At 42.4% G+C, this 20,268-nt stretch overlaps 2 protein-coding genes across 3 annotated transcripts; one reads left to right on the top strand and one right to left on the bottom strand.

Moving 5' to 3' along the window:
- Nucleotides 1-4,854: 4,854 nt before the first annotated feature.
- Nucleotides 4,855-9,725, top strand: LOC101483623 (ICOS ligand). Of its 2 annotated transcripts, none has more exons than XM_004566068.2 (5): nucleotides 4,855-4,993; nucleotides 6,922-7,284; nucleotides 7,365-7,655; nucleotides 7,918-8,019; nucleotides 8,273-9,725. In XM_004566068.2, the coding sequence occupies exons 2-5, from the start codon at nucleotides 7,065-7,067 to the stop codon at nucleotides 8,368-8,370; spliced, it is 711 nt and encodes a 236-aa protein (XP_004566125.2). In that variant the 5' UTR covers nucleotides 4,855-4,993; nucleotides 6,922-7,064; the 3' UTR covers nucleotides 8,371-9,725. The 2 variants fall into 2 exon arrangements, with proteins under 2 accessions (XP_004566125.2, XP_004566124.2); XM_004566067.2 differs by lacking the exon at nucleotides 4,855-4,993 and adding an exon at nucleotides 5,266-5,674.
- Nucleotides 9,726-14,027: 4,302 nt separating this feature from the next.
- Nucleotides 14,028-19,964, bottom strand: LOC143413104 (ICOS ligand-like). The gene is made up of 5 exons (XM_076875396.1): nucleotides 19,819-19,964; nucleotides 18,022-18,399; nucleotides 17,134-17,430; nucleotides 16,472-16,546; nucleotides 14,028-15,358 (listed from the first exon to the last, which is right to left on the bottom strand). The coding sequence occupies exons 1-5, from the start codon at nucleotides 19,844-19,846 to the stop codon at nucleotides 15,330-15,332; spliced, it is 807 nt and encodes a 268-aa protein (XP_076731511.1). The 5' UTR covers nucleotides 19,847-19,964; the 3' UTR covers nucleotides 14,028-15,329.
- Between the last annotated feature and the right edge of the window lie 304 nt (nucleotides 19,965-20,268).

Below are 20,268 nucleotides of genomic sequence, written 5' to 3'. Positions count from 1 at the left end.
GGTGGATAAGGGAAAGGGGAGGCAAGAGGAGGAGAGACGCGAGGCGGCCGCCGGTCATAGTGGCAGAGGAACTGAACTTCAGGTAAGAAGTTATGACCTGCAGTCTCTCTGTGTCAGATATAAACCAAGTTTAGTTGGAGTTTGTTTTCGTTGTGCTGACTTTTTACAGGCGCTTAGAATAACTGGTACTGCTACTAGCTAGCATGACGGAGCTTATATACTGCTGGGCGGGTGCTATGAAGTTACTGATAGTACATTTTATTTTATGCTTAAGGTTAGTTTCTCAAACTCCTCAAAATCTTAACAAATTGTGCCAATCCTTACATGTTGCACCAGGCTGATTTATCATCTAAAGTGGAGAAGTCTGTGACAGGAGACAGAAGAGCAGCAGAGAGAGATGGAGAGATGACTTCATGTCATCCATGAGGGATGCATTTGACATATGTTTCACATATTATAGCCCAACAAGTTACTCATAGCAATTTAAATACGAGCAATCAGTTTTTGGCACAACGCCGGCTATTGCGGTTAATAATACAACAGCTTCTTGCCATTGTTTGTGTTTCTTTTTATCGCTGTGTAACTGAGTTCAATTGAAAGCCTGCGTGCGCTAGTACCTCTTGCCACAAGTTCCCAGAATCCTTTGCGGTTTTACCCCTGAATGACGTCACATTTTTGGTGGGCCGGTCTCTAGTCAAAATGCCGATTTTTTGTCCCAGTCCAGCCCTGGTGAAGTCCAACTTATCTCTTCTCACTCGCCTGTACCTCTCACGGCCGTAGTAAGTCTTTTTTGATAAAGTCTATTGCAGCCGCTGGGTCGGTGAAACGATTGTCCTGTCCTGTAGGTGAAGTGATGCGGAGAACAGCTGGAAACAAAAGTCCAAACTTAACGCGAGCGCAGCCTCGGAGCAAACGTTTAGCCTCCATAAAAGCAGCTCGTTTCTTTGCCACCATTGCTGTAAAATCAGGAAAAATGCTTATCTTCATGTCCTGCAGCAGCAACGGCTGCGACTTGGCGGCCCTCTGGAAAACCTCTTCCTTCTCTTGGTAATAGTGAAACTTCACCACGATCGCCCTGGGGGAGTTTCCCTGTTGACCCAAGCTTCGATGAGCGCGGTCCAGCATCGGAGTAAAATCGAGGCCCAGTATGTCTTTCAGCATTGTAGCAATAACTGCCGTGGGTTTCCCGGTGTTTTCAAAGCCCTCCTTCACCCCTACAATGCGTGCATTGCACCGGCGTTGTCGCCCCTCGATGTCGTCCAACTTGCTGGTCCGATTTCAGCTTGCTAACCTCGTTTTCCAACTCCACTGTCCGGTCTGAATAAGTATTCAAACCAAACTCTACACTTTCCAAACGGGTCTCTTGCTTCTCCAGATCTTCTTTGATTGTGTCTATTTTATCATTTAAATCTTTCGTGCTTGAATCGATACGGTCCAATATCCTCTTTTCAGAGCTAGCAATAGCTCTCATAATCTCACTCATGTCATGGGATGGTGCCTCCGGTCTGTCCTCAGCATGGTCCGAGGCTTTTGCGGCCTGCTCTTTCCCCGATCTAGTTTTGCTCATATTTCGTACAACGGAGCTTTGAAGATGTAAAAAGTGCCTCAGAGCAGCACACGGGCGTGTTATCGTACTATTATTAAAAGTTCATTAGTTTTGGAGCAATGAAATTATGAAAAAAGTTAGTCCATTGAGGAGCCCTGTACAACACGTGTCTTCATTCCACCTACTTCACATACAAGAGTCAGTGCTACAGGCAGAAACATGTGTGCCATGGGCTCCCAGTTTCACCCATCGAGGCCAATTTGTACATGGAAGAAGTGGAAAAGAGGGCTTTGCTATCCTACCCTGGAACACCACCAAGCCATTGGTTCAGGTATGTGGATGACACCGGGGTGAAAATCAAAGATCAGGACGTTCCACATTTCACGGATCACATTAACTCGGTGGACCGACACATCAAATTCACCAGGGAGGATATGAACAGTGGCAGGTTAGCCTTCTTAGACTGTGAGATTTCCATCAGTAATGGGGGACATCTACAAGCTGACGTGTACCGTAAACCTGCACATACGGATCAGTATCTAAGATTTGACTCTCATCATCCACTGGAGCACAAACTGGGCGTCATCAGGACGCTACAACACAGAGCGAACACCATCCCCACTGACACAACAGCCAGGGAGGCAGAAGAACATCAAGAAGGCCCTGAGTAAGTGTGGTTATCCCAGCTGGACTTTTGTCAAAGAAAGCTCCAGCCGATCCAGGAGAGAAGGACAACCGCTGCCCAAGCAAAAACCTGTAGTGATCCCGTACATGTCAGGAGTATCGGAGCAGCTGAGACACATTTTTTCTAAACACCGGGTCTCTGTGGCTTTTAAACCCCAAAACACGCTGCGCCAAAAACTGGTCCACCCCAAGGATCGGGTCCCCTGACACACACAGAGTAACAGAGTGTACGCTGTTAAGTGCAGGAGGATTGGCAGGATTTATACAGCGGGGAATTTAAACAACCTCTGGCTAAGAGGACGGCACAACACAGCAGAGCTACCTCGTCAGGCCAGGACTCTGCAGTCTATTCACACCTACAGGCCAGTGGACTCTTTCAATGATGAGGATGTAACATCCTGGACAGGGAGGAACGCTGGTTTGAGGGCGGAGTCAAGGAGGCCATTTACGAGAAAAGGGAAAGACCATCTCTGAATTGAGGAGGGGCCTAAGGGTACATCTGTCACCATCTTACATGCTGTGATTGCAGCCATTCTCCAACTCTCTGTGATTGGGACTCATTTGCATAATTATGATTAAGGAACTGACCTCCCAGCCCATTGTTCCTTCAGTGGGCTGGTTTCAGTCATTACGCAAATGTACTGTTGATAAGATTGAGACCTGCAGTCAGCTGAGACTGAAGACGTCACCTGGATGAGTGACAAAACGTTTCTCCCGCTGAAAACGTCCAGATGAACAGAATCAACTTTTGGAGATTTACTTACTTGGCTGATTGAGCATCAAGACGTTTCATCATGACAACTCTAAACCAATACAATCCTTTTGCTCCACCTCTCGTCATTCCCCACGGAGCTTTGACAGGACTGCTGACCACAGTGTTTTAGCCGGTCTGCCCAGGGCGGCTAACACTGTTGTTCAGTCTGACACCACCGATGTCATTCAAGGCTATCCATATCTCGCCTTTATACCTCATTGACCTGGTTCAGATCACCATCCCTTCCCCCCAGCTAGCCACCGTGGGGCGCAGGGCTTTCTGCTGCTCTGCCCCCCGTCTTTGGAACTCTCTTCCTTCTGAGATAAGAAACATCACTTCCCTCCCTCTTTTTAAGTCCAGACTCAAAACTCACCTGTTCACATTAGTCTATTCCACATGCATTTTCCATCCTGCTACTTTCATTTATTTGCTCAACGTTTTATCCTTATTATTTTGTAAATTGTTATGTTTGTTGTTGTTATTGATTGTGTACAGTGTCCTTGAGTGTTTTGAAAGGTGATTTATTAAATAAATTGTATTATTATTATTATCATTATTATTAGAAGAGATGTAAGATTTGTTTGATATGCAAGTACAAAACTCTTTGTCCAGCATCATATTTCCCAAATCCGTCCAGCGGGACAGATCGGAGTCTTTGTCGGACCAACTCTGGCCCCGAACCTAATGTTTGACATCCCTGATCATAACGTTTGTTTTCAGCAGCATCAAAGCACAGGGCAAACTTCATAACGCTGATACGTTTTTCTTCATTGTAAATGCTTACAGACACAAACTCACTCACTGCACACTTTAACACACAGACACACACACATGCACAAACACACACACAGCAAAATGACCTGATCCAGAAGAAAAGACTGTCAGAACTCTTTTTGCCTCCTATTATTGTCAGAAAGCTTTCAGGAAGGCTGTACAGAAGCATGACGGACCCGACCACAGCCGCCCTCCTCTGGGGAACAGGAACCTGCCGGCCACTACCTGCTCCCACTGGAGGAGTGGGTATGGGTGCACAGGTGGGCAGTGTCGATGCAGGCCTCACTGTAGAGACCGGCCACTTCCATGGGGAGCTGACAGACTTTCTATTAGCTGCATCCGGTGCTTAGACCGGTCCTGCAGCTGGTCCCACTGGCTGGCCCCGTGTTGGTTCCACCACGCCACACTCCTGGCTATCAGCACCACTGTAGATGCATGTTGGACCCAACCACATTGTAACACATTCAGAATACATGTCTTTATTTCCAGTTGCTGTACACTCCAACGCACTTGGCTGCAGCCTTGCAGCTGCCAGCCACACATCAACAACAACAACACCAGGACCCAGTACAGTCCCTCGGGAAAGACCAAAGAGCTGTCATGTTATTTTGTCTTATTCAAATAAAACATACACTAAAATTAGAGACTGTTCGTTTCTTTGGAAGTGAACAAACTTACAAATTTAGCAGGAGGAAGTGAATTTTTCCCTCACTGTAATATCTGAATTCCCCCTCGCTCTGAGTTCACGAACTCCTTAAAGCATCGTTTTCCACACTGAGCTCAGTTTTAATTTCTCTGCTCCATCACCAAGCAACACTGACCAACCACAGTCCAGTTAACCAGTTAGACCCTGGCTTTGGTTCAGTCTGATGACACGGTGCCCCCCTCCCCAACCCGTGCTGAACCCGTCTTCTCATTCTAGAGACAGAAGCCTTCAAACTGCTGCAAGGCAAACAAGTCACCTCAGACTGACTTAAACATGCAGAGAATAAGGCACCTTTTCTTTTTTAAATTAAACACACAAAGTTGACGTACCAGTCTGTTCACATTGTTTGCATGAAGGAGTGGCTGCAACACTTCCTCTTATAGGGAGCGACTGAAACAGAAGCACAGCAGTTTCTACACTGTGTGATTAACTCGTGCAGTTCATGTAAACTTGAATTTAAGAACAACAGAAAATATTCGAGGAGCTACGTCAGCTTTACCCATCAAAGAGGACAGACTTACTGCAGCAGGTAGGCAGAGTCCTTCTTGTTCTTGCTCTTTAACAGCTTGTACTACAGACGGTTGGAGGAACAGCAAACTTTTATTAATCCAGAGTTTTGTCTCTCAGGTTTTTATTTACAAAAGAAAGAACTTCAAGTCAGGCAGTAATAGAGCAACAAAACGTTGACAGGAAACCCACAGAGGGAGCATTACCACCAACCTGGCACCCCAACACACACACACACACACACACACACACACACACACACACACACACACACACACACACACACACCTAAGCTGCTTTTTCAGTGATTTAGTTATTGAACCTTAAAGATCTAAAGTATTCTTTGACATTTTCAAGTGAAAAAAATAATCTGTTGGTGAAATCTGACAAATGTAATTACGGGTTAATAACAGCCTTATAACAACACCTACACCTCTTTCAGAGCGCTGACAGGTTTAATGAAAGAGAAATGAAGCAGATCAGAGTCGACATCTGTCTCGTAGCTGGAGATGGTGTCTGACCACAAAATCCCAGCAGTCGAAGTTTTGCATCAGGCCCGCCCTGAGAGGGCGGAGCAAGCGTGATGTAAACGCAGTGGCAGAAAAATCGTAGGCATCAGGTGTGGCCAGGCAGGCAGCCGTGTTGAGACAAACCAGTGGGTTTTCGTTCACGATGGAGAAGAAAAGCTTTTATTTCTTCTTCGGTAGGTCTGATTTTGACTTTATTGCACTTTTACTTTCATAAATCCGTCAGCGTGAAGCAGTGAGGTGATGATTCAGCCATTCTGCTTGTGACCTTTCAGTGGCCTGGAGCTAGCTGCTGCTAACAGGCTGTAGCTTTAAAAAAACGTGGTTATTAATAATTATTTATTTATTATTAAATGATTAAATTATAACTTTGTTTGGTTGGTTGTTCTGTGTGTCAGTACGAGAGGAAGCTTTGACGTTTCCACAGCACTATGCTGTGTGATAGTGGGAAGTAAGATGTATTAAAGCGCGGCGCCTGCTTCTTAAAGATACAGTTAACCAATCAAACAAACATTCATTCATTTTTTGTTCAATGAAATTTATTGAATGTGACAAACTGCTCACACTGTGATCTATTACGTTTGTTAGAGTTAATAAAATCATGAAAATGAAATAATCATAAAACACGTTACTGATATACTGCAGTTCTCGTGTACTGCTGTTCATTATACTATGATTTCTGAATCTTTCCACCAAATTGTTAAATGAAAGCTATTATTCATGGCTGTTACCATGTTATGAACAGGTTTGTCGTGTTGTACATGGGTGTAACTTTGTGCTGAGCATTGGGTGGGGGGTAAGATGTCTGTCTAAATAAATAAATAAATAAATCTGGGTAAATTCCCGGATGATTAAACATGCAACTATTTTGATTATAATAACTGAAATGAGTAAATAAATTCAATAGCCTACTCATGCAAGATAATTCATAATTTTATTGGGGGGGGGTATTGGCTGGGTCTGATTATTGGAAATTACGCCCCTGTGTTGTTACACATACATTAGTGCACCATTACTAACTGGTGTTGCCTGATAAGTATTTGTGCATACATTATTACCTTCAGTTTCTGGTTTTTATCCAGTTACAAAATGTCAACAGAACTCATCTGAGCTCGCTGGTCATACAGTGTCTTACTGGGTTGGTGCTTTAGAAATTAACGTATTGTTTCCACATCGTTAGCGCCTTGTTGCCTATGTATTGTCCCACTATTACCACGTTTGTTTTGAAAACTTTGTTATAATTTTCATTAATAGTTGGACGGCTGACAGGTTGCATGATTTCAGACTGCCAAAGGAGCGACTATGATGAATGGCGGTTATGGTTTAAGATAAGATAAGATAAGATAACCTTTATTAGTCCCACACGTGGGAAATTTGTTTTGTTTTGTTCGTTCTGACTGAACCTTTGTCTGTTTCGTTGCAGCTCTCTATGGGTTCCCACTGGTGGCAGCTTCCTCTGAAACTAATGGAACCAGAGGAGAGCCATTACTCTGGCAGTGCACACTCAGCAAACAGTTTGATCCACAGAAAGTCAGCATTTATTGGCAGAACCAAAACAATACTGAAATGCTCCACTATTACAGGAATGGAAAGGAGGATTTGGAACATCAAAGCTTGCCATTTGAAAACAGAACCAAAATCTTTCCTGATCAGTTACGATCTGGAAACTTGTCCCTTATCATCGATCCGCTGATGCATGAAGACAACCTGAAGTCCCTTAAAGTCGTTTTCAACCACGCAAGAGAAATCAAGGACAAACTCTGCCAAACCATGGTTCATGTAGCAGGTTGGTATCTGCGTCATTTTACAGCACATCAAACTTGTTATCTTATATATGTCATTAATACATATTTACAATATTTACAGCTAATTTTAAGGAGCCAAACATCGAGATCAACCAAAAGAAGATGACAGCAACTTGCATAACACAGGGGGGCTTTCCTGAACCTGAACTGGCATGGATTTCCACCGACCACGAAGGACATGAACGTGCACTGGAACCACCTGATGTTCTGACCCTGCAGATCCACAAGGAGGAAGACGGCACCTACAGCGTCATCAGCACAGCCAACATCACGGGGTCAAAGACGGTGACCTGCAACGTTTACAACCCAACTTCTAACAAGACTGTGGGAGCAACTGCAGCCCTGCCTGCAGGTACACAGAGGGTTACATCACCATTAATCAGCATCCAGCTGACAACTTGCATTGCTGAAATGAGCAGAGCTGCTGATCAGCTGCAGTTTTATTTGTTGTCCATTACTGTCACATCACAGCTAACTTACTTACACACCAAATAAACTGAAGCTACTATTTATGACTTTACATTTATACTACATTTCCACTACATTCATGATCCATGCAGTCACAATAACTTTGTGCATCACCCACAAATGCAACATAATCTGCTTATTTACAGGTGAAGGTCTGCCTGTGGCTGAAACGGCTGGGATTGGAGTATTTATAGTAGCCATCGTACTTGTAGTACTGATAGTACTCGCAGCCTTTGGCTACAAGAAATGTAAGTAAGCTTCTGAATGTTGTTCTTTTACAGTTTTAGCAGATACAATTATCTGATTTTGTGTCGAACAATAATTATGGACAGCTGATATTAATATGTAAACATCAAAATTTTAATTTATTACAAAAAATGTTGCGCACACGTTAGCCAGAGTGCTCTTAGTGTCACAGCAGCATCATTAACACTGAACAAAAGTTGGCGAGCGCCCCCTGCTGTCCTGGTTTGTGACTGACACATTTTTCTTTTGCTCTAGATCACCAACAGAGACAACGGAGGCCAGACAGCCCTGAGCCGTCAGCTGCTTATCTTTCCAACGGTGCTTTGCTAGCAGAGAATGGAGGTGTGTGCTAGTGCTGTACAGGAAGGTGGCGCTGCACACGGGCTGACCAGTACTGGCAGGACTTTGTCGGGGATACGTGTGTTAAAACAAACACTGCTGCTCTGCTGTACCTCAATGCAGGAACGTTGTCCTTCCATTCAGGCGCAGACAGCCAAAGAGAAAGCTCAGGAGAAGCACAGCTCTGAGGTCAGCTCTCCTGCCATCGAGGCAGGATGACCACAGATGAAGCCTGCATTAAGATTCAGAGTGAGACCAAGACCCTAAAGACCAGCTTCATCTCTGTGGCATTATTAAAGTTAGAGCTTCACATGATGGGCTGTACCTCGTTATGCTCAGTATTTGTAATTCTTGCTTGAAACAGATTTCTGAGCTTTAACATTTCTCCCTCTGTGAAGATAAACTGAAGGATCTTGTTACTGTACTTACGTAGAAGGCATCTGGACTTCAGTATTTTCTGACAACTTTTTACTGCCTATATGTTAACACTACTTTCTACTCCTTGACTTTTCAAAACAGACTCATTACTTTTGGTTCAACGGTATCATTTATAGTGTTTATACTCTGGGTTAAAGCGGGCGTACGTATGTCGTCAGCTTCTAGTTTCTACAGAAGAGGAAAGAGCATCAAGGATGTTTCTCCAACGTTTCTATCGGCTCAACAAACATCAGCAAACACACAGTTTGTCTCACAGTGTGTCTCACAGTGTGTGCTAAAGCTAAAGGTGAGAGCTACGTTCACTCAGAGATGGAGACAGATCAGAAAGACGGACAGGAGAGGAAGAGCTTAGACTTAATGTTTATATCCTTAACCATACTATGCAGTTACAACCTATAATTATCTGAGCTTAGTCCACAACAACATCGGCACGTTTAAAGTGAAATATTCTTTTACTCTCTTCACCTTAAAAACTATCCTAAAATATGATGACAGCATCCATCTCATCCTAGAACGACTAAACAGCCGGTTCATGAACAAAATAACTGACAGACATCAAAATGTGAAGATTTGTATTTCCCTTGAAGTCACTTTGTCCTCATGTAAACGCGTTCATGCACATTCACGTGTTTTCTTCCTACAGGACACCTGACCAACAAACATGTAATAGTATTTGTACAGTAACAGTATCCAGAGTACTTTAGGTTCGAATCACTGCTGCGGTTGTTTGGCTCAGCCAAACACGCGTGGTTCACATCCATGTGTGTCCACTCATGAGAAGGACACACATGTAGTCCTGCATTCACTTCATCAATGAATCGGAGTGAACGTTTGTCCTGCATTAACTCTGTGGGGTCTTCACCTTACAGTAACACGTGTGTTTGTTCACTGATGCTATATGAATAAAAGGGAACTACAGGTGTTCCTGAAACGTGTCTTTGTTAGAACAGGGCGGATGGATGAGCACAGCCCTCTCAGCACAGGGCTGACACCACTTTGCCCCTTATAAGAAATACAACACAAATTTATTAGGACAGGTTACTAAACCAGGCTTACAGGTAAAAGGTGTTTCATTTAGTAAAAGCTGATGATCCACTTCTCAAATAATCTCTAAGGATCTGAAGGAAGACATGCAAATATCTCTGCTCATTATTAGGCTAAAAGTGTGATATAGACAATTATATATTTTAGCAGCATCCCCATAAGGCATATCACAGCCCTGCACACCAGCACAGTGCTTATATTATGCTTCAATCAAGATATAGTTATGATTTAACCACATTAGCTCAACAAGGTCACAAAAATATCCCACAATACCAGAAATGACATGCTCAGCACTACATAACCCACATGGAAAAGAAACAGTAAAAACTTACATGATTTACTCATGAAAGTGGCCACTTTCTCATTACTTTCATTTATTGTTTTAGTATCCAAAACACACAAGTTTCATTTATATAATTTTTCAAGGGATCTTATATCTGTTTTCACTCTTGTATGCTTTTCATACAAGTTTCACACAAGACAGATACAAACTTTATAAGAGTTATATTTATCTTTTCCATGTGGGTAAATTTTCAACAAAAGTTGGACTTCAGTCTGTTAACCACCAAATTAGTCTATCCTGGTCAGCTAGCTAAAAGTCTGTACTTTAGCAGCCTAAATCAGAGGCTAACATTAGCATTTGCTAGCACGAGCCAGGATAGTCTGAGGCTAAAACGAGAGTTTGTGTAACTTTTCCTGAAACCCTTTAAAGTGTACAGTAAAGGCAACCGTGGAGCATAAGTATTATTATGGAAGTTTTTATAGTCCTAAAATTATTTCTTCCTCTCTATACATCAGTAGAACCATGAAGTTTTCACTTTTCCCAGTTATGGGGCGACCGTGGCTCAGGGGGTTGAGAAGCGTATCTGTAACCGGAAGGTCACCGGTTCGATCCCCGGGCTCTCTGTCCAGGTCATTGTGTCCCTGGGCAAGACACTTCACCTACCGCCTACTGGTGTTGGCCAGAGGGGCCGATGGCGCGATATGGCAGTCTGCCCCAGGACAGCTGTGGCTACAACCATAGCTGCCTCCACCAGTGTATGAATGTGAGAGTGAATGAATAGTGGCATTTGGGTGCCTTGAAAAGGGCTATATAAATGCAATCCATTATTATTATCTACATGGCTGACTTTAGCTAGTTAGCTAGCTAGCAGTCAGAGCTGTGCAAAGCCCAGAGAGAAGCAGACAACTAAATATCCGGCAGTGTTGCCAACTCCTCCAAGGGCGTAGATTTGGTTGTGGCATTGGTGGGGACGGATGATTCAACCACCGAACCCTGTCCTGTTTCTTTTGTTCCCCTTTTTGTCTTTGCTTCTTGATAAAAGGAGAAGTATACTTGCCTACATATGCTATTCTACCTGCTTTTAAACCATTTAAAATTACAATTCATAGTTTTATATGTGAATTATATAATGTTAAATTACTATTAAACAAATGACTGACTAAGTATTTTAGGCTTTAGTTTACTTCAGCCATATTCCATATAAATCAGGTATCATACAAAAATAGCTTCAAATACAGTCATGACAATAAAAGAATATGACTTTAAGGACTTAACAACATTACTTCAGTCATTCCGTGAGGACTACCCGCTGCCTGTGAGCGCTTTGGCACGGGCGAGGTGCCCACCTGTTGCCCACCTGCACCTGTGGCAGCACCTGTTGCTTGTTGAGAGTAAGAGCGATATGTGTCATCATAAGTCTCCAATAACACCAGAAAAAGTCACCAGATTTGTTGTTAGTCGCTTCTTAGAAAAAAGTGGCTAAGGGGGTCTGAAACTCACTAAATATAGCGACAAACTCGCTAAGCTGGCAACACTGCTATCTGGTCTTTAAGTGATGATGAGCCTGCTTCCAGGTCCAACCTACGGTGTGTTTATTATTGTGTTTTTAACATGTTTTGTATTTTGTTCTATTTAATCTGAACAAGCCCCTAAAAACAGTCAGTGATCACTGTCGGCCTCTCTTGGTTTTTACCACCACTGTTCATTTTAAAGCTCAGTTTTAAACCCTTACGATGTAACTACAGCCCATGCAGCAGTATATGAATGACTAACCTCGTATTGTGGATGGATTATCTCAGTTGTTCTCCTGGCTGAAGTTTACAGCATCCTGCCATGCGATTGCATTTGTCTCTAACCATCAGGAACCCTCATGTTAACTTTTATTGAGTGGAAAAAAGTTAGCGTTCATCCTCCAGCTTCACTGTGCTATATCATGCTATATCAACTTCCTGCTATCTTCTAAATCCGTTAAACTTCATAAAGTCTGTTTTCATGGATGTTAAACTTAATTGTTACACTGATCATTTCATTAAAGATGAAAGAATTTAGACAGTTTTTAACTCTCAGTGATCGTTTGATGTTGGGACCAGAAGCGGAGTTTGGATGGAGAAACAGCAAATGACCTCAGACTTAAAGACCAGATGGTATTCATGAAAACTGCTCCAGCCACTGGAAGCCAAACCGAGTATCATAGCGAAAGATAATTAACTAAAATGGAAAGTTTATGTCATGTTAAACCTAAATAACAACTCTTTTCAAAGTAAGTCAGCAACATATTCCTGACTTATCTGGATACAGTGGACACCATTTAACAAATAAATTAACAATTCTTTCTAAACAAAATCACTGAGTGTTTTGAAAAACATTATCTTAATAAAAAAAAATCTAAAAGTTTAATATTTACCACAGAAATGTGAAGGCAGCTTCTCCAACTCCAGAGTCTAAAACCTAAATGAAGCCTTAAAAAAGTCTAATGTCTGCTCTTGCTCTTATTTTGCCCTCCTTTTGGGGTTCTTGCTCCCACAATGCACTGCAATAGTTAAGAAGTACAGAAAAATACCTGTAAATGACCAGTGATGGGAATAACAGCGTTACAAGTAACGGCGTTACTTTTTTAGTAACGACGTATCTAACTAATTACTATCCCTATCGTTACAACACCGTTACAGTTACTAACAAGAAAATGCGGTCCGTTACTATTTTTCAACAAACAGGCGGTTGAAGCTGTGTTCAGTTTACCGCATCTTGTATCAGTTGCAGGAAGTAGCTGTAAGTAATCTGGGCGCTGCAGCTTTAAGCAGCTGCGCTCCCGCGGGCGGTGATCACTTTCTGGCCGACGACCACTTTTTGGCACAACACCTGGAGCTCAGGGGACAAAACAATCGCACGAGTGCTGCTGGTTGACTGAGGAAGAATAAAGTAGTCGTGGTAAGACAATCACATGACCACTTCAAGACAAAGCAACAAGGTGATATATACCAGTTTATAAATTGTGCTGATAGGCCAGTAAAACCAGAGTCATGATAAACAAGATATACGCGCTGTTTTTTCTCAATAGTTTCGTCACGTTTACTGTCTAAGGACAGCAGCGAGACCTCTCTGCTTATGAGCAAAAAAAACCACAACAAAAAACAGCCCTTTGGTGTTGGTGGAAAAATGCACCATGTCGACCAATCAAAAAATGATATGGCAACATGACGTTTGGTTGTTTAGGAAGAGGGGGAAGATTTAGGAGTGACGGCAAGAGAGAGAGAGATTTGTGACGTTTAGCGTGTTTGCAGTGTGTAGTTAATGTGTTGTCTTGTGTAGTTAATGTGTTGTCTTGTGTAGTTAATATGTTGTCTTGTGTAGTTAATGTGTTGTCTTGTGTAGTTAATGTGTTGTCTTGTGTAGTTAATGTGTTGTCTTGTGTAGTTAATGTGTTGTCTTGTGTAGTTAATGTGCTGTCTTGTGTAGTTAATGTGTTGTCTTGTGTAGTTAATGTGTTGTCTTGTGTAGTTAGTGTGTTGTCTTGTGTAGTTAATGTGTTGTCTTGTGTAGTTAATGTGTTGTCTTGTGTAGTTAATGTGCTGTCTTGTGTAGTTAATGTGTTGTCTTGTGTAGTTAATGTGTTGTCTTGTGTAGTTAGTGTGTTGTCTTGTGTAGTTAATGTGTTGTCTTGTGTAGTTAATGTGTTGTCTTGTGTAGTTAATGTGTTGTCTTGTGTAGTTAATGTGCTGTCTTGTGTAGTTAATGTGTTGTCTTGTGTAGTTAGTGTGCTGTCTTGTGTAGTTAATGTGTTGTCTTGTGTAGTTAATGTGCTGTCTTGTGTAGTTAATGTGTTGTCTTGTGTAGTTAGTGTGTTGTCTTGTGTAGTTAATGTGTTGTCTTGTGTAGTTAGTGTGTTGTGGATAGTTTTGTGTTGTGTGTCAGAACAATGAGGCGGCTGCTGTCTCCAGGTAGAAACAGGAGTGACGCACCTGCTGCTGTCAGACCTGCAGGTATCAGGCTGTGATGTTTCCTTTATAGTGGACAGAAATATTTGGAGTGGCACAAATAATTTGTGGCATCTTATTGAAGAACAGCTGATTGTTCTGTAAACAGTTTGAAATGGTTATTAAAAAAGGGTAAAAGGTAAATTGATGCAAATAACTTTGTTGTTCGCAAAACTTGTGCATATAAATTAAAATTGACAATTTATATTTGCATTTAAAGTTATGAAATATGATTCATTAAACATGTTTGTGGTTGTTACAGTAAAAATATAACTTCTTCTACTCTGATTTGATGTTTTTTATCTGATTTTAGATCAATTGTGTTAATACAGTCAAAATTAAAACATGACTGTAGATTCAGACACGTGAGGTTGTGCTGAAAACAATGAGACCAAACAAGACAAATAAACAGTTTTTAAAGTGAAATGTGGAGGAAACATCAAAAGTAGTCAAAAATGGACATTAATACCCTGGACCCCAGAGCGTTAAACTGTTTTTTAAAGTAACACAATAGTTACTTTTCAAGTAATTGATTACTTTTAGAATCTGGTAACTCAGTTACTAAGTCAGTTACTTTTTTGAAGAAGTAACTAGTAACTATAATTAATTATTTTTTCAAAGTAACTTGTCCAACACTGCTAATGACTAATACGGGAAGCACAGCATTAGACGGGCCGACCTTCTTCTGGCTGTAATAAGAAGATGTCAGTCATAAACTCTGGGTAAAGGGTGGACTTTAGAAAAGGACGTGTCCTGCAGAAACAGTCATAACATGGATGTTGGTCACTGCGCAGTCCAGTCTTTATTACTCAGTCCCAGCAGACCGCTTCCAAAACCCGATCACTTCCTGTTTCAGTCCAAACAAACAGCCGAGCGCACGGTGGACGGTCCTTCCTCCTCCTGATAATGCTTCCTGCTCCATTCTCCCAACGACTCCTGACAGAAAACAAGTCGGCTGCAATCTGCCACTTTAAAATTTTATAGCATGAAGTAAAGTGTTGCGTGGCTTCTCTTATAACTCCTCTAAAGTTATGGTAAAAAGAGAGTCAGCTGATTCAGAAGGACCCGGCATCCTGCTCAATGTGGAGCCGGACCTGTCAGTGTTCATTAAGATGTCATACTGTCAATAAGAGACGATAAATAAAAAAATAAGGCTCCAGCATCCGCGTTCACGTTGGTGTTCGTGTCCAAAAATGTGAGTTCCTCTAACGTCCACAGTCAAACAGAAAGACCTTCATCCTGTGGAGGTTCTTCTTCCATTTACTTCAACAAAAGAAAGTTTTTCATTAACAGGAAAGAAGAGATTTGAACACTGAAGACCAACATTTTCCTAAACATCCAACAAACTGTGTTTATGGGAGAATTTGATTGTGTCTGAAAGCAGAAGGTAGAAAAGTTCTCTCAACCAGTGTCACATTCAGGCTCACAAACACTTTTACTGTTTCCTAACACTTTGTGTGACAGACTGTTGGACCTGAACAGGTGCGTCTAACTTCCACATCTTCTCTCTCCCAGAATCTCTCAGGTACTCCAGCAGCTGCTCTGAGGCAACTGCTTTTGTGATGCAATACAAATAAAACTGGATTGAACTGGTGCACTCTGCCTGTGTCCCTGCTCCCTACTGTCAAATTAGCTTTAGTTGCTGCACTGTGAATAGCTAGTACCAGCTCATAACAGCTAGTAACCAATCTTAACTGTGCTGACTCAAGCTGTGGACACAGAGCTTTGAAAAAGTGTCTTTTTCTTTTCAGGACCTGCAAACTTGTTGAAATGGCTGCTTGTGTATTAGCATTTAGGTTCTTCATGTATGAACTCTCAGACTCTTTCCTGGACTTGCCCCTCTGTCTAATCCAAGGAAACAACTCCAGTCCACCTCTCAGCAGGTCACAGCTAAGCTGTCGACAGCCGGGTTTAGTTTTAACCACATGTGACTTGTAGAAACTAGAGGATCTTACTTTTCAACTAAAGCCTCGTCCATTCTGGACATCAGACGTTTTTCTGTGAAACCTGCTGCACACAGGCAAAGGTTCAGTAAAAAGAGGTGGAAGCTGAATAACCCCCACCCTAGATGAAGCACCACTACCCTGGTGGATGTTAAAGGGTTAAAATACTGCCTCTGATTCCTGGTGCCTTGCTCTTGGGTGACTGTTACACCGTCAGCGCTGCAGACAGGATGATCTGAGTGATCTGAGCAGCAGAGTACGGACAGACTGCAAACGTTCACCTAAAACACAGAAGCTAAAAGCTAAAAGCTAAAAGCTTTTTAAGAACGTAGTGAAACCTGCAGATGTGACTCCTGTTTTCTGTCTTTGTACTCGGCTGTAACTCAGACAATACTGACTCAGCACAGAAGCATTTATATCAATCATCACTCACATTGACAGAACACACAAAGAGCGATGCTGATAATCCCCACGATGACGGTAATGATGACGATGACAGCGATGCCACCTTTAAAAAAACACAATAAAAAGAGCGTGGTGTTAGTTTTACTGATCACGTCTGTCGGTGTGCAGAGGCTTGTTCTGCTCCGAGGACACAGCAGAAGAAACAAAGATGACTGAGCCTTCTAGAAACATTTGATCAGATTATCCTGATGCCCTACAGGAGAACATCGGTGTTATTGTTAGTGAGTCTACATCAGAGGTGTCCAACTCCAGGCCTCGAGGGCCGGTGTCCTGCAGGTTTTAGATCTCACCCTGGGTCGACACACCTCAATCACATGAGTAGTTCTTCACCAGGCCTCTGGAGAACTTCTCGACATGTTGAGGAGGTCATTTAGCCATTTGAATCAGCTGCGTTGGACACGTCTAAAACCTGCAGGACACCGGCCCTCGAGGCCTGGAGTTGGACACCCCTGGTTCCATCATTACACAAGCTGGTATTAGATCAGATCTAACATGAATGTAAAGTTTATTATATCTAATAAAAATGTACAATAAGAATAAATAAAGTTTGGCAGTTACACTCTGTGACCTGAGCTGGTGTTTCGTGGTCCTTGTGACTTTAACAGTGAGATATTACTGGCTTTTAAGTACCTGTAATAAAAGTCCCGGCAGGTGAGACGTCTTTAGTTGTTGTCTGACATTCGCCCGAGGTGGGATTACAAATTCTGCACGTTACAGTTTTTAATCCGCTGATGTTGGCTTTGCTGAAGACGCTGAATGTTCCATTCCTGGTGTTATTATCAGTCTTTACTTCCAGTGGCTCCAGGATGGTTTCATTCCCCTGGTCGTCTGTGGAGAGCCACGTCACCTCAGGTTCAGGATAGCCCCCCGCCGTGCTGCAGGTTGCTGAGGCCTGGCTTAGCTCAATGTTTGGTTCCTGGAAGACCGCTGGAAACAAGTCACAAGCAGTTTAGCAGGATGTTTTGGACTGTACAAATGTGTTTGAGCATGTGATTAATTTATCAGCCTGTGATGACCCACAGGAGTTAACGGCTTCTGTGGGTCGTCACAGGCTGAGGTCCCACAGACGTCTGTAGTTCACAAAAACATCCAAGCATCCAAACCCGGTCTGGTCCTTTCACAGGAAACAGAGTATAAGACATGTCATTCTCTTCATTTCTGGTCAATTTTCTACCTTTTCGATTATTTGTGGGTCAATTTATGATTTCAACATAATGTAACATGATGCAGCGTGCACTGTTCACCCCACCTGCCTCCACCTGGAATTTTACACCTGTGTGAGTCCAAATTGATGGTGAGGAAGAAGGATATCAGTGAGTCTAGAGATCAGATTACACTTTAGTTTTTAGCTCTAACTTATTATTTTTTCATGTTGTTATTTTTAGAAACTCACACAGATTTTTCTACAGAGGTCCAAACCTGAACAAGAGTATCTAAGATTTTACTTTAGCTGGTTGTGCTGAGGAGGAAAACAGGAATGTTAATCAGCTTTTGTTTTGCAGAGAGAAGTATACAGACCTGCTACATGCAGGGTCTTCTGACAGATATTCTCCTTTGAGTCATCTGAAATAAAAACAACTTCAATGAAGGTCCCATCGTGGTCCAGCATCAGGTTTCTAATCAGGAGAGAGAAATTTCCATCCTCTAATTGAGAAAGGAAGATTGCAGTCCTGTTCTGAAAGGATGAGCTTTGATAAAGAAAGTCTTCTTCTCCCTTCACATAGACGTGGGCCACAGTGGGGTTGCTGCTGCCGTCCATCCCCTGCCAGTAGATGTAAGTTTGCTCACGGACAAACCTCTTAGTAAGTTTGTGCATGCACGGCCAAAGGAGCGTCTCTCCAATGCTTCCATTGATGGTTTGGCACCAGGCTGGCAGCAGCAGAGGTGCAAGGAGAACTGTGACGAAAGACAAAACGATTCATTCATTCCAAACGAGCAAATTCAGCGCATTCATCAAAAACAGGCACAGGTCAAAGTTCACCTGACCCCATGAGGCTCAAGCAGAGTCGAAAAGGCCTTTAATGTTCACTGCTAACATGATGGAAACTGACTTTGTACATTTAAGCTTTTCCAGTCTTTTCCTGTTTATTGAAATGTCGCCCAGACCACAAGTGACTGAAAGAATGAGAGAACAGTCTAAAATGTTCGCTGACGTGCAGTCTGCTGCCATCCTGGCTGAGCAGCAGACTGTCAGTCTGAAGTTTGTTCACTGGTATTGGTTGTTGTTCAATTTTGCACCAACCAGGGAATTGTGGGGCGGGGTGTGAAGTTGACCTCGCAGAGAGCAACTACGCGAGATGTGGAGAGAAACCCAACAGATGTACAGCAAACGAGCAGGTGAGAACTGTAAGAGTACTGAAGAATACATTCCTGTTGGTGAATTCAGAGCTCGGTTTGAAGGTGATGAATACTTTGAGATTAATTATTTCAAATGCATTTGTTTCAAACTGTTTCTGTCAGTGTATTATTGTATTACTAATAACAGCATGTTAGTGGCTAGCAGTGTTAGCACAGGTACCACCTGTAGCTGTGTGTTACTATGGTAACGTGTGCTGATGTTGTAAGTCATGAAAAGTTGAAATGAGTTTAAAAGCGTCATTGAGTGAATGGACTGAGTGTGCTCCCTGGACTACAGGGCCAGGGGAGGTTTTTTCCTGGGTGAGCACAGACCAGCCCAGATGTTGACTTCCTCTGTGGGAGTTTGGTCGCTGTCGCTTCTCATCCTTTGCTTTGTGGTTGCAGTAAAACAGTGTGAGAGTATTCTGCTGTCTGAGATACTGAGACAGTCTTTCCTTAAGTGATTGTGATTATTATGTGTTTGCAAAGGAACTGACACGGACATTTATTTAATATAGTTATTTTGTTTAGTCTGAAACCTCATTTCTCTGTCTTTTAACTAAAGTCCCTTATTTTGGTGTTTGAGTGTTGTTGTGTGTGAGTTTGTATCACACGTCAGGTGTTTGTGAATAGCCTGACTCACTGTTTCAGTGAGGCGTAACCTGTTACCTGTTACATACCTGCTGTCTGATTTCACTGCAGGGTTTCTGATTAAATCTGTTTATGATTGTTTTGCCTGGGTTTACAACCATTACTTAAGATTATAGTCCGTCAGTTACAGCTACTACACTGAATTATAGATAACGAACTATAACCCAAAATGTTAATTTAAAAAAGGCCATTTTAAACAATGATGACTTATATTCTTTCTCTTCCACGCTCTTTGCAGCTGTTATTTGGAAAATAATAATAACTTTCAAAGGTTTATTAAAATACACTGGCACAAACCAAAATGAGAAAAGCGACGATCTCACTTACAGAGAAAGATCAGGAGCAGAAACTCCATCGCGCCCCGCAGGGAGAACAAAAAGCTTTGGTGAGACTCGATCAGTGTCTGCAGGATGTTCAGTCCATCAGTGGATACTCGGGCACCGCATTCTGATAAAGCACCATTTGGCTGTAAGTCACTCCAACTACAAGCTCCAGTAATGTTCCCATAAACAGTGATAGCAGCTCTGATAGCAGATTGCAGACTGTGGTGCCGTTTCCTCTTTCAGACGCCACTCTGACTCTCGCTGTGGCTTCTGGTCACATGTTATCGATGGTTATGTTCACGTTACTGTCCGAGTGCAGTTTACTGCGACTCACAGATTTCTTTTTCCCATCAGAGATCGTCTGTGTGACACTTGGCAGCTACAGGATCCGAATAAATCATTTTATCTTGGATGAAACTCTCTGTGAAACCTTTTTTTCCCAGAGGAGTAAAAA

This window comes from Maylandia zebra, linkage group LG16 (genome assembly GCF_041146795.1).
Source record: "Maylandia zebra isolate NMK-2024a linkage group LG16, Mzebra_GT3a, whole genome shotgun sequence".
Classification (NCBI taxonomy): Eukaryota; Metazoa; Chordata; class Actinopteri; order Cichliformes; family Cichlidae; genus Maylandia; species Maylandia zebra.
Note: the sequence above shows the minus strand (reverse complement) of the source record. Positions and strands in the feature narration are given on the sequence as shown.